The sequence below is a fragment of the Aethalodelphis obliquidens genome, unplaced genomic scaffold (assembly GCF_003676395.1).
Source record: "Aethalodelphis obliquidens isolate GAN/ISIS:26980383/991018 unplaced genomic scaffold, ASM367639v1 scaffold55, whole genome shotgun sequence".
In the NCBI taxonomy this organism is placed as follows: domain Eukaryota; kingdom Metazoa; phylum Chordata; class Mammalia; order Artiodactyla; family Delphinidae; genus Aethalodelphis; species Aethalodelphis obliquidens.
The window spans coordinates 4,935,223-4,949,832 of NW_020837999.1; the positions used below are offsets into that span (position 1 = coordinate 4,935,223).

The window sequence follows — 14,610 nt, forward strand, 5'->3', positions numbered from 1 at the left end:
GACTCGGAAGTACCTGTCGTACCCTCGCCACTGGGTTATACTGCCTGCCTCTCAAGCGACAGCTACCGCTCCCGGTTAACGTTCAGGAATGCGGCTCGCCCTCACGCATGCGTGGTGCAACTGCCCCGCGCCGGCGCCGCTCTTCTTGGCCTGGAGCGGGAACCTTGGGTAACCCGCAAGGGTCGGCGCCCAGGGCGCGCGTGCGCAGTCGCTTTTAGAGCGCTTTCCCCCCCTCCCCTTCCCCAACCCCTTGCGCCACCCCTACCATCCGTTTCTCTCTCCGCAGCCCTGTCACCCACTGAGACGGCCCTACCCTCGGGCAAGTCACGAAGGAAACCAGCTCTCGACGAGGGCGGCGGTCGCTACTAGGCCGCCGCCGCCGCCTAGGGCACGTTGAGCTTGTCTGAGCGCCGCCCGCGCCGTGTCTAAAGTTGTATCCCCCGCCGCTCCCGCCCCTTCCGCCGCTCGCGTGCGCGCACGGCCGGCCCACGGAGCGCCCGGGTTGGCTGCGGCGGCGATCGCGGCGGCGGCGGCCTAGAGAGCGGTAGTGGTTCCTGCTCTTGTTTTAATAGTTCCCTCCGCCCCCTCCCGTCGGACGCTGTTGTGTGGTTGCCGTACAAAATCAACTTTATTGTTCCTCAGCCCCACCTCCCGGCGCGGCGCGCCTACTCAGGATGTACTGAGGCAGAGGGGAGGGAGGCGGCGGCGGGTCGCAGTCGCGGTCCCTCTCCTCCGAGCGCCCGGCCGGAGGGGAGGGAGTCACGATGTCTGGGAGCCGTCAGGCCGGGTCGGGCTCAGCCGGGACCAGCCCTGGCTCCTCTGCGGCCTCCTCGGTGACTTCCGCCTCCTCGTCCTTATCCTCTTCCCCGTCGCCTCCTTCCGTAGCTGCTTCGGCCGCGGCGCTGGGGTCCGGCGGGGCGGCCCAGGCCGCGGGCTCCGGCGGCCTCGGGGGCCCGGTGCGGCCTGTGCTGGTGGCGGCCGCAGTGTCCGGCAGTGGCGGCGGGAGCGGCGGCGGGGCGGTATCCGCGGGCCTGTCCCGGCTCAGCTGCGCAGCCAGGCCCAGCGCCGGCGTAGGAGGGAGCAGCTCCAGCCTAGGGAGCGGCAGCAGGAAGCGACCTCTGCTTGCCCCCCTGTGCAACGGGCTCATCAACTCCTACGAGGACAAAAGCAACGACTTCGTCTGGTGGGTTGGACGAACAGCCTCCTCGCCCTCTCTGCGTTAGGAGTTTCTGCTCTTGGGGCTGCTGGGGTCCGGGGTGAGGGAGGTCTGTTGGGCGCTGTGGCGGTGTCTGCAGAGGCATTCGAGCGTTTGCAGCGGTTGGTGGGCTGAGGTGGGGGAATGTTGGAGTGCTGAGGCAGGGTGGGAGTACTAAAGAGGTCAGTGCTGGTGGGGAGAAGTGAAGGGAGATTAGAGAATAATAAATAGGGGGGGAGATGAAAGGCCAAATAAATGGCTGTGCATAAAAGGGGAAAGCTGGGCACGGAGGTTGGGCCTTGAATTTTCTGCCTCGCTGGTGAATTAGGTACCCTGTCAGTCCGGATTTCTCGTTGAGGTGAATTAAACTTGTAAAGGGAGAGGATTAAGCTTCCCGGGATGCTGAGGGAGGGAGTTGTGGGTCAGAATCTGCTTATTGAAGCATAGTGGATGATGCTCTAAACATGGGTATGGCTGTTTTAAGAAGTGGTAGTTGATGTAAATATCCATCCTGTGTACGTGTAAATTATCTCCTCCTGCTTCAAAGGCTGGGTCACTTTTAAATCTGTTGTTGAGGCTCCTGTAGTCAAGAAAGTCTGTTCACAACTTCCACCTCTCAACTGAATGTCTTGAAAGAGGGGACCACGTTTATTAAGTATCATCCATGTGTCAGATGTGACTGCACTACACTTGTATTAACACATCAGCGTATATACTGGAACTTCGGATTTGAGAAAAGCTAGGAATTAGACGTGTTGTCATCGTAGTTAGCATCTTGAATGCTACGCAGTAGTCCTCCGTTATGACATTTGGCATAGAGGGATTATACATATTAAGTGAAAAATGGAGTTGATTGTCTTGCTTGAGAGTGTTTCCATTTTCGTTGGGTTTTGTGTTCAAAATCCAATTCAAATGGTAAGATTGCAAGAAAGGATTTGCTTTTAGCTGAGTGAGAACTGGTAGGATTTTGTGCTTTTCCTCTGGAGGAAATTGTTGATAGAATAGAATACTAGTGATGTAGGAAGTTGGCTTGCACTGTCACTATACGGGAAGTTGATTCACTTCAGGGTTGAAGATGGTCCGAGTTGTCATTAAATATGATAAGACTAGAAGTTGGGACTCTAGGAAAGTTATTGATTAGACTTACAGTTTCTAGTTCTTGCAGTAAAAATACCTTTATTCATACTTTTGCTTTCGTCATAAATTATTCTGGATTCAGAACTGATTCATTTTTCACTGAAACTGGGCTATAATTGTAATTTGTAAATAATTTGAGCAGCTTATCGTTGGGTATAAGATGTGTTTGTGTTCATAGCCAGTAGAGAATCCCATAAGATAAAGTAGAAGCTAGTGAAACAAAGTGAGGGTTTGCACAGTTTGTCTTTTTAGCCACCATTTGCATTTTACTTTTTAGTAGGTTAAAAGAAAACAAACATGCCAGCAACCATATAGGTATACTAAGATAGTGTAAAAGGTGTGAGAAAGAAGGAAATTAATCATTCATTCAACAGATATTTCTTTGGCACTCACTGTCTGCCAGGCACTGTATGCATCTCATTATACTTACTATAAGCCATTTTATAGAAAGTTGGAGAGGGATGGGAGAGTATAAGCAGCTGGCACTAATTTTTATTGTTTAGGGGTAAGATTATTAAAATTTTTATTAGTCTGTCAACTAATTTTTAAAAATTAAAATCCAGTCTCTTGAGTCTTAACCATGTTGTTTAGATTTTTCTGCTTTCTTTTTTTTTGCGGTACGCGGGCCTCTCACTGTCGTGGCCTCCCGTTGCGGAGCACAGGCTCCGGACGCGCAGGCTCCGGACGCGCAGGCTCAGCGGCCATGGCTCACGGGCCCAGCCGCTCCGCGGCATGTGGGATCTTCCCGGACCGGGGCACGAACCTGCGTCTCCTGCATTGGCAGGCGGACTCTCAAACACTGCGCCACCAGGGAAGCTCCTTCTGCTTTCTTTTATATTCCAAGAGGAAGTGTCCAGTGAGAGTCATGAGTTAAAAATTCCGAATATTTCACTTTCTAAGAATTTCATAGTCCTCTGTTTCTTTATCTGGTGAGGTTGAATATTCAGAAGAATTCATTAATGGAAATCAGTTTTCCTGATTCTCCAGCTAGATTTGATTTGGCCAAGCATTTCGGGTAGGGAGGTGAGGATTAGGCAAGGCCCAAGGAATCCTTTTCATTTCTAATTGGCTCTGGGTGGTTGGTCTGTCTGCTTCAAGGTCAAACTGTGAACCAATCCAAATTATTCTAAGCTTTTACATCTAAATGAGGCTTAAGTTTGAATAATGATAACAATTCCTTATTCATCATATTTTAAAGATATGTTTATACTTCATGTTTCATTTTATCCTAGAGCAATTCTGTGAAGTTATATAGAACTTCCAACTTTATATAATACTAATATAATTGTATTCTCGTTGAGGTACAGAGAAGTTAAGTAACTTGGTTTCAGATTGGGTAGCTCAAGGACAAAATTAAAACTCATATCTCCGAATTCTCAATTTAGTGCTTTCTTTGTATGGAATTTAAAAATTTCATATCTATAAGTTGAAGTACATGTATTTAGCCTTGTGGTTGTTAAATGTGGTAGACTGAAGGGAAACAGCTGTTTCATAATCACAGGAGATAAATGTCTTTATGCTTAACTACTCTCTCCCCTTGCCTGTCTGCTTGCCCATATCCCAACAGGACAAAACTGAATTGGAGGCTGGAGTGGGCAGTGTAGTTTGCAGAAGCTCCCTTGTTAATGACATGTCCTCTTCCCCTCCTTGAGAATGGTTGATTTAAGGTCAAATGCCTAATATCAATAATACATATTGGCCTCTCCTGACTCATATTTGAAAGTAAGTTTATATTTAATTGCAGAATTGATGAACATTTTAGGGATTTATAGTTTTTACTTTAATATTTCTTTCAAACAAAGGATTGAAAGTATCGTCAAGTTGCAGATAATTCTAACAGTGTTTTATAGATGGAGAATCTGTAGTACAGTAGAGAGTAGTATATAGCTTGAAGTTGGATAAATCTCGGACATTCAAAGGAAGTCTTCGTTACTTTGATTTTTCAAATTTTTCTTACATGATTTGTTTAAATTACGATTCGTTTAAATTCGTTTAAATTACGTTTAAATAGCCTGTGTTTGGAAGACAATTTCTTTCTTTTATGTTATCATATTACTACTGCCTCTGCATTAGCTTTTCCAACCCCCTGAAATAACCTTTTCTACCTCTTCAAGTCCCAGATACTCTCTGAGTTGTAGCAGAAATAAGTATTTTTAGGTAGATAGTAAGCCCCTTGTGGGAAGGTTACCTCTGCCTGATAAAATGTAGGTAGAATCTACATGAAGTCCATCTACCATTTAATAAATTCTCATGTCAGCTATTAAAAATGGACTATCCTGAAGGAGCTCACGATTTAATGTGAAGAAAGACTTTTAATCACATAATTATAGTATCACATCCTGGCATTATTGCTTCTCTTAGTACCATGGCAGATGCTAAATACTCTTCTGAATTCAGATGTTGTCTCACAGTCCTCAACATAGCACTGCAGGCAGCCACTACCTATTAATTACATTTAGCCCTAAAGATGAAATCTGTTGACCATTCTTGCTACTATAACTGTTTTCCAAACTATTAAAAAGTGAAATAAAATAGCAGGTATCATAGAACCTGTCATTATAAAGATAGTTTGATGAAACTTTTGGTTACATATTTATGTACAATGTATAAGTACTTACTGGGTATGAAAAGATAGTTTGATGAAACTTTTGGTTACATATTTATGTACAATGTATAAGTACTTACTGGGTATGAGGCCTCAGTTTAGTTTAAGGATGGGCTTTTGGCTCAAAGCTCAGTTCATATAGTTAATAATGGTGGTATCAGTATTTATATCCAGACGTTTTGGCTCAAAGCTCAAGTTCTTAACCACTATATTGCTTTGCCCTTCAGAGGCTGGAGATTTTGTTTAAAATCAGCTTTATTAAGATATAATTTGCATACCATAGCAGTCACCAGTTTTAAGTGTATAGTTCAATGAATTTGACAAATGAATACATCTATGTTACCACCCTAATCAAGATACAGAACATTTCCATCACACTAGAAAGTTCAGTGTACTACACCTTAGCACTCTGTCTTCGAACCTCATCTCTGACACCTGGCAACTGGTCATCTGTTTTCTATCAATATAGTTTTGCCTTTTCTAGGATATTATATTAATGGAGTCATTCAGTATGTTGACTTTTGTGCCTGACTTATTTGGAGTAATGTTTTTGAGATTCAATAATGTTGAATGTCTCACTAATTTTCTTTTAATTGCTGAGTAGTATTCCATTACATGGATATAACGTGATTTCTTTATATACTCATCAGTTAAAAGATATTTGAGTTTCTTTGTTTCTAAAGTTTTCAGTGATTGTAAAGAAAGCTGTTGTAAACATTCACATTCAGTTTTCTGTGTGGACCTGTCTTCACATCTCTTGGGTAAATACATAGGAGTGTATTGCTGGGTTGTATTGCCAAGTGTGTATTTAGCATTATAAGAAACTGCAAAACTGTTTTCTAAAGTGACTATCATTTTGCATTTCTACCAGCAATGTATGAGTTTCAGTTCCACATTCTTGCCAACACTTACTGTTTTCAGTCTCTCAAATTTCAGTCATTCTACTAGGCGTGTGTAGTAGTATCTTATTGTCATAATTTGCATGTAAGTCCTAAATATTGTGATGTTTTCTCCCAGTCTGTTGTTTTCTTTTTAGTTTTCTGAGCAGTCTTCTGAAGTGCAAAAGTTTAAAATTTTAAGTCCAATTTATGGACTTTGTTCTTTTACAGTCTATGGCTTTTGTGTTCTATTGAAGAAATTGTTGTCTAAGTCTTCTTGTATATTCTAGAAGCTTTATAGCTTTTTTGTGGTTAGGTATATAATCATTTCATGTTAATTTTTATATACTGTGTGTGGTAAGGGTTGGAGATTTTTTCCCTCCACCGTAGATGTCCAGTTATTGTAGCACCCATTTGTTGAAAAGACCATCTTTGTTCATTGAATTTTCTTGGAACCTTTCTCAAAAATTAATTAATATGTATAAGTTTATTTCTGGAGTCTTTATTCTGTTCCATTGATCTATGTGTTTATCCTTATGCCAGTACAACATTGTCTGGATTTCTGTATCATTGTTGTAAACCTTGAAATCAGATAGTGTAGTTTTGTTCCTCTATTTCAAAGTTGATTTAGTTATTTAGGATGTTTGCATTTCCACATAGATTTTAGCTTACCAATTTCTTAAAAACATGCTAGGATTTTAATTTGAGTTACTTTGAATCTATGACCCAATTTGGGAAGATTTGACATCTTAACAATATTGAATCTTTGAGCCATAAACATAGTATGTTTCTCCAGTTATTTAGGTCTTTAATTCCTCTTAGCAGAGTTTTATAGTTATCAGTTTTTGGATCTTGCACATGTTTTGTTAAACTTACTCCTAAGTAGTTCATGTTTTTGATGCTGTTGTGTTATTTTAATTTCTAATTAAAAATTGCTAATTTGCTATTCAATTTCTAATTGTTGCTAATATAAAAATAAAATTTATTTTTGTGTATTGACCTTGTGTCCTGTGAATTGTTAAGTTCACTTATTACTTCTAATAGTTTTTTGGTAGAACCGATGTGATTTTCTGAGAAGACAATCATGTCATCTGAAAATCAATATAGTTTTACTTCTTTCTTTTCCAATTTTATGCCCTATTTACTGATTTTTTAAAAAAGATATTTTGTATTTTTATTTATGGGTGATATTGGTCTATGGTTTTCTTATAATATACATATATTTACTTTATATATTTTGGTTTTGATATCAGGGTGTATTAGTTTGCTAGGGCTGCTATAACATAATTACAGACTGGGTAGCTTAAAAAATAGAAAGTTATTTTCTCAACAGTTTTAGAGGCTAGGTGTCCAAGATCAAGGTGTTGTCAGGTTTGGGTTCTTCTGAGGCTTCTCTCCTTGACTTGCTGATGGCCACCTCTTGTTGTGTCTTCACATGGTTGTCCCTGGGTCTGTGTGTTGTGTGTGTCCTAATCTCTTATAAGGACACCAGTCATATTGGGATTAGGTCCCACATATATGACCTCATTTTACCGTAATTAGCTCTTTAAGGCTCAGTCTCCAAATACAGTCTTCTGAGGTACTGAGGGCTAGGATTTCAATGTATGGATTTGGGAGAGGATACAGTTCAGCTCATCTTTGTCTTCTGAAAGAGTTTGTGGATTGGTATGTTTCATTCTTAAGTGTCTGGTAGAATTCATCAGTGAAGCCATAGTTTTTGTGGCAAGGTTTTCATTTACTATTTCAGTTTCTTTACTTGATAAAGGGCTATTCAGGTTCTTTATTTCTTAAGTGAGCTTTGGTAATTTGTCTGCTAAGGGATTTCTCCGTTTCACCCAAGCTATTGAATTTGTTGGCATAAGTTCATAATACTTTTTTTGTTTATTGGAATTTTATTTTATTTATTTATTTTATACAGCAGGTTCTTATCAGTTATCTAGTTTATACATATTAGTGTATATATGTCAATCCCAATCTCCCAATTCATCCCACCCCCCCACCCCCCGCTTTCCCCCCTTGTCCATACATTTGTTCTCTATACCCCTGCTTCTGCCTTGCAAACCGGTTCATCTGTACCTCTTTTCTAGATTGCACATATATGCGTTAATATACAATATTTGATTTTCTCTTTCTGACTTAGGCTTTAATACTTCTTTATGTTTTAAATGTTTGTAGGATTTGGAGGGATGTCCCTTCTTTCATTCCTGATACTGGTAATTTGTGTTTTCCCTTTTTTTTTCCTTGAACAGTTTAGCCAGAGGATTGTCAGGTTTTTTTTTTTTTTTGGCGGAACGCGGGCCTCTCACTGTTGTGACTTCTCCCGTTGCGGAGCACAGGCTCCGGACACGCAGGCTCAGCGGCCATGGCTCACGGGCCCAGCCGCTGCGCGGCATGTGGGATTTTCCCGGACCGGGGCACGAACCGGTGTCCCCTGCATCGGCAGACGGACTCCCAACCACTGTGCCACCAGGGAAGTCCCCATTTTGATTTCTTATTTGAAGAATGGGTTATTTAGAAATGTTTTAATTTCTAAATGAGAATTTTCTGGATATTCTGTTATTAAGTTCTAATATAATTCAGTTTCATTCAGAGAATATGAATTGTGTGAATTCAGTCCTTTTAAATTTATTGAGACTTGTTTCATGGTTCACGGTAAGCTTTATCTTGGTTAATGTTCCATATGCATTTAAAGAAATGAGTTTTTTGCAGTGTGTAGACTGGTATATTCTATAAATGTCAAGTTTGTTGATGTGTTAAACTCTGTATACTCCTACTGATTTTCTATATACTTGTTCTGTCAATTACTGAAAGGGGTGTTAAAATCTTTAACCATTCCAAATGTAATTGTGGGTTTTGCTATGTTTCCTTGCAATTCTGTCAATTTTGTTTCACGTATTTTGAAACTTTATTAGTAGGGCACATGCATTTAGAGTTGGTGGATTGATCCCTTTATTATTTTGAAATGTCCTTGCTTACTCCTGGTAATATTTGTTGTTCTGAAATCTATTTAGTCTGATAGCATAACCTCTCCAGCTTTCTTTAAGTGTTTACATGGCATGTTTTTTTGTCCTTCACTACTTCTTTATCTGTTTTAATTTTTAAAGTAGGTTTCTTGTAGATAGCATATGTTTGAGTCTTTCTTTTTTATTTATTATGACAATTTGCCTTTTAAGTGGCTTGGTTAGACTTTTTGCATTTTAACATAATTATGATGTGCTTGGTTTTATGTGTATGTCTTGCTTGCTCTTTGTTTTCTGTTTGTCCTCTCTATTCTTCTATTCCTTTTCTGTCTTTTTTTTCCTTCTTTTCCTGCCATCTTTTGGATTAATTGGGTGTTTTTAAGATTTCTGTTTTGTTGCTACAGTTGACTTATTAGTGATAGCTGTGTGGGATGTGTGTGTGTTTTGGGGGGGAGTGTTTGCTCTAGGGTTTATAGTACTCATTTTTAATTTTTTATATTCTAAAATCATGTTATGTCATTTCACATACACTGTAAGAATCTTGTAATAGTATGCTTCCATTCTGTAGGATCCATTCCAGTTACTCCCTCAATCGTTCTCTATTCCTTTTTTTAAAAAAATTGAGGTAAAATTCATACCTCGTAAAATTCACCATTTTAACCACTTAACCTGTGCAATTCAGTACATTGACAGTGTTGTGAAGCCATCATCACTATCTACTCCCAGAATATTTTCATCACACCAAAAGGAAACCCTATATGCATTAAGCAGTCACTCTCCTTCTCGTCCCTTGGCAACCACAAATTTGCCTTCTGACTCTATAGATTTGCGTGTTTTTTGGACATTTCATATAAATGGAATTATACAATATGTGGTCTTTTGTGTCCGGTGCCTTTCATGGCCTATGTTGGGTGCTCTTCTGAATTAATGACTAAAATATAGCAGTTAAATCTTGTTGGAATTGGCTTGAAACAATATATTGGGTCAATCATATTTTGTTTAAGGAATTTGAAATTAAAAAAAACACTTGAATTGGCCTATATGAAAAAAAAAATAAAGTTCTTGTTGTAGTGCTGGTGCTGGAAGGGCTATATAGTTGACCCTTGAGTAACGCAGAGGTTGGGGTGCCCACCTTCTGCCTAGTCGAAAATCCACTTTAACTTACAGTCAGCCCTCCATATCCGCAGTCCCTCTGCATCTGTGCATTCAACCAACTGCAGATTGTGCAGTACTGTAGTACTCATTATTGAAAAAAATCTGTGTGTAAGCCGACCCACGCAGTTCAAACCTGTGTCATTCAAGGGTCAGTTGTATACTGCAAGCTGATATCCTTGAGAAGCAGAAAAAGAAGCATTAGTCACATAAAGAGTAGAGCACTAGCTTCTCCATAAAAACACCAAATGGCGGATGACGCTGGTGCTGCGGGAGGGCCTGGAGGCCCCAGGGGCCCTGGAATGGGAGGCTGCAGTGGCTTCTGCAGAAGCTTCAGCGCTTGGCCTCCTGGCCCAGGGTCGTGGTCGGGGCCGAGGCCAAGGAGCTTGCAGAGGCAAGGCTGAGGATAAGGAGTGGCTCCCTGTCACCAAGCTGAGCTATCTGGTCAAGGACATGAAGATCAGGTCCCTGGAGGAGATCTGTCTCTTCTCTCTGCCCATCAAGGAATCCGAGATCATTGACTTTTTCTTGGGGGCATCCCTCAAGGACGAGGTTTTGAAGATTATGCCTGTGCAAAAGCAGACCTGTGCTGGCCAGCGGATCTGGTTCAAGGCATTTGTTGCCATTGGGGATTACAACGGACGTGCTGGTTTGGGTGTCGAGTGCTCTAAGGAGGTAGCCATTGCTATCAGTGGGACCATCATTCTGGCCAAGCTCTCCATCATCCCCGTGCAGTGAAGCTACTGGGGGAACAAGATCGGCAAGCCCCATACCGTCCCTTGCAAGGTGACTGGCCGCTGTGGCTCAGTGCTGGTGTGCCTCATCCCTGCCCCCAGGGCCACTGGCATCGTCTCAGCCCCTGTGCCCAAGAAGCTAGTGATGATGGTTGGAATTGATGACTACTACGCCTCTGCCGGGGCTGCACCACCACCCTGGGCAACTTCACCAAGGCCACTTTTGATGCCATTTCCAAGACCTACAGTTATCTCACTCCTGATTTCTGGAAAGGTGGTGTTCACCAAGTCTCTGTATCAGGAATTCACTGACCATCTTGTAAAGACTCACACCAGAGTTTTCGGGCAGAGGACCCAGGCTCCAGCTGTAGCCACCACATCGTTTTCTATGAGAAAAATAAAGTGAATGAAGCCAGTTTAAAAAAAAAAGTGGAGCACTAGTGAAGATGTGTATTCCATATAAGTGCACTGAAGTCCCTAGATCCACCTTGAATCTAAGACTAGGTCCTGTGAGCCCTGGTCATGGTGTTTGCTATGAGATAATTCTAATTTTTCCACTTATATTATAGCTACACAAGCCTAATTAAAATTATTCTATAATTTTATGGCTATAATAAATGTATAAATATATATATATATTTATAAATAAATATAAATATATAATAAAAATGGCCTATAATAAAGGCCAACTCTAAGCCTTTAGTCATTAGAACTGATGCTCTGTTTGAGTAGAGGAATGTTGGGAGTGTGTGAGTAGAATAAGATCCAGGAAGAGATTGAGAGTGTATTGCAGTCATTTCACACTGGGAGGAATCAGTAGTGACACTCTTTGGCCATATTTGGTTTCCTGATCCAGTCTACTTTTTGTTGAGGGGGGGGGTTGGGGGACAGAACACCAGAGATTGCTTCCCCTGCTTATCTTTTTTTTTTTTTTTTTTTTTTGCGGTACGCGGGCCTTTCACTGTTGTGGCCTCCCCCGTTGCGGAGCACAGGCTCCGGACGCGCAGGCTCAGCGGCCGTGGCTCACGGGCCTAGCCGCTCCGCGGCATGTGGGATCCTCCCGGACTGGGGCACGAACCCGTGTCCCCTTCATCGGCAGGCGGACTCTCAACCACTGTGCCACCAGGGAAGCCCTTCCCCTGCTTATCTTTTCATGCCTATCACTTGTATTGATCATGGTGTCCTTTTTTCCCTATACTATGTGGTCTCTTTTTTTTTTTTTTAAAGAAAACTCTGCCCCTGAAGCTAGCACACAGCTATTTTGAATACACTCCCCCCTCTTTTTTTTTTTTTTAAAGATTTCATTGTTAAATTAGAGTCTAAGAAGTTTGCCTTCTATTCCTTTTCTTCCTTACCTTTCCTATCCTTATTCATAGAATCCTGTGACATAAACCAAAGTTAAGGTCTTAGTGGAGATAGAAAAAAAATCTCATTGCAAAATACCAAATAAACTTAATTTTTATTAAAAGAGACTTTTAAGATTTTTAGGGCTTTTTATCGTATCAAATGAAACTAGGAAGGAGTGAGATGAATGGACAGAGGCTGGAACTTAACTGCTGCCTGTGAAGATTGGTGCTGGGGATTTAGTGTTACCAGTGTAGGTGTTAAAAAATGATTTGAGGTTTATTATTTTCCTTTTCATTTATTTCCTTGTCTTTCAGTTCTGAATCCACCTGGGGCCAGTTGAGAATGGAGGATGGCTTGGGGATGGTCACAAAGCAGCTGGTTTAAGGGGAAGGAGGCAGCTAGAGAAATGTCAAGTTTTGGACATTTTGAGAGGAAAGAAGAAACATTTCTGTGGCTACTGACTTTTGCTGCGTGTCTTTCACTCTTGAAAGGATGTGTATAAATTTCAGCATATTCAAAGTAGTTGTTTCCAAGGTTTTCTATGTGTTGATAGTGATTTGAAATTTCATGGTCACAGTGATGCATGTAAGTATTTGTTTCCTTTATCTTCTGAGATCATAGCATGAGGCAAAGGGCACTGGACTTGGCATTAAAAGCCCTGAGATTTAACTTCCGGCAAATATATGTTTGACTTAGAGTATGTTTTTTCATTTATAAATTGAGATGTAATGGTATTCCATTATAGGATTGTGAGGTTTAGATTATATAATACATGTATAAAGACATTGTAAATTATAAAATCATGGAAAGGAATCAGGTGGTGTTTGCCAGGATTTCACATTTGGTACCAAAATATGAAAGTGGTTCTTTGGTCCTGTTAGGTAAGATGTAACCACTCCCTATTTTCCTAAATAACTCTAAATTGTACCTGGCTCTGATTATCTTGATGTTATGTTTTTTAGTACTTAACCTTTGAAAGATTGAATGCTTGGTTACTTAGAACCAGTACTACCATGAGATAGTTGACACATTTTGTGGAACTGTAATGGAGTTAGTGTCAGTACCAAAATATATATGGATTGAGCAATGTCCTTATTATTGTACCATTTATTATTACTATACCATTTGATAAGTTTGGATACTGCTTTTGAAGCAGGTAATACATTAAAAAGTTAGGCAGAGTATAAATAAGGCACTGATTAAAAGTTTAACTTGAGAGTCAAACTGATTGCCATAAGACCCTTGCTTAACTGAGATGATGTGCCTTATAAATAGAAAATAGTAGAATTAAATAATTTTCTGTATCTATATCTGTTCTGCATTGTTGGTTTTTAAATGCAGTTAAATGACACACATAACCTTTTGACAAGCTTAAGGTTGTGCAATATAATATCTACCTTTAGTTTTGGCAGTTGGTGGGAAAATGTCTTCTTCACAAGATTGAACTGAAGATCATTATTTTAATAAAACAGTGACAAGATGAAAAGTTCAAATAATCACTACTAATAATGGTTTGAATAGTACTAGGTTCACTTTGTGGTCTATCTAAAGTTCTGTGGTAAGGTTGCAAAATCAGATGCCTAAAATGGCCATCTAATTTTCTCTTAAATCAGTATACATTATGCTTATTTGCTCTTATGTCTTTCTTTTTCTTTATTTCTAAGTTTTTCTGAGTTCTTTCACCTCTTTTCAAATAAGCTTTTCTTCCTAATACTTGGTTTCTGAGGTTATCTAATTGAGAATTTTCTTTATCTTTCAATGCTTTTGTCATTTTCTTTATTTTTTTAGTACATCTTAAAATATTAGATTTTAATTTCCATTTATCTTGTTTTCCTGTTGTGCTTTCGTTGTTTCTAGGGGTGGAATTATGCTCCATATTCAACTGTGAACTCTTTGTGCTGCTTATGTTTTAGAGTGATTAAACATAAAATATGTTTCATGCTTATATTCATTGTTACCATTTTTAGAGCTCTTTATTTACTTATTTGTGTGTATTTGCTGTCCCACTTTGTATTCCTTCTTCCCGTAGAACTTACATCAATATATCATGCAGTGAAGGTCTGTGTACGATGAATTCTTTAAGTTATTTGTATTTGAAAATTACTTGTTTTGCCTTCATATTCAAACATTTTTTTTGCTGGGTATAAAATTCCAAGTTTAAAGTTTTTTTCATGCAGTATTTTGAAGATGTCACTCCATTGTCTTTGGCGATATATATACAGTGTTTTTTAGTATCAGGTATACAGCAAAGTGATTCAGTTGTACATATATATATATCCTCTTTCAGATTCTTTTCCATTATAGATTATTGCAAGATATGGAATACAGTTCCCTGTGCTATACAGTAGGTCCTTGTTGTTTACCTACTTTATGTATAGTGGTTTGTACGTGCTTGTTTCAAACTCCTAATTTATCCTGCCCCCTCCCCGCCCCACTATCCCCTTTGGTAATCATAAGTTTGTTTCTATGTCTGAGTCTGTTTCTGCTTTGTAAATAAGTTTATTTGTATCATTTTTTTAGATTCCATGTGTAAGTGATATCATATAATATTTGTCTTTGACTTCACTTAATATGATAATCTCTGGGTCCATCCATGTTGCTG

General features: G+C 40.0%; 1 protein-coding gene and 1 pseudogene across 7 annotated transcripts in view; both read left to right on the plus strand.

Moving 5' to 3' along the window:
• The first annotated feature begins 509 nt into the window (after nucleotides 1–509).
• The window catches only part of COP1 (COP1 E3 ubiquitin ligase), a 272,596-nt gene continuing 258,495 nt past the window's right edge, over nucleotides 510–14,610 (plus strand). For 2 of the 7 annotated variants that reach the window (XM_027086246.1, XM_027086243.1), the window contains exon 1: nucleotides 576–1,183. In XM_027086246.1, the coding sequence (XP_026942047.1) occupies nucleotides 765–1,183 (419 nt within the window). In that variant the 5' untranslated portion in view covers nucleotides 576–764. Of the gene's footprint in view, nucleotides 1,184–12,341; nucleotides 12,594–14,610 lie in introns of those variants that run through there. The other 5 variants (XM_027086241.1, XM_027086244.1, XM_027086242.1 and 2 more) reach the window with 5 other exon arrangements.
• On the plus strand, nucleotides 8,311–11,090 carry LOC113609176 (40S ribosomal protein S2 pseudogene; annotated as a pseudogene).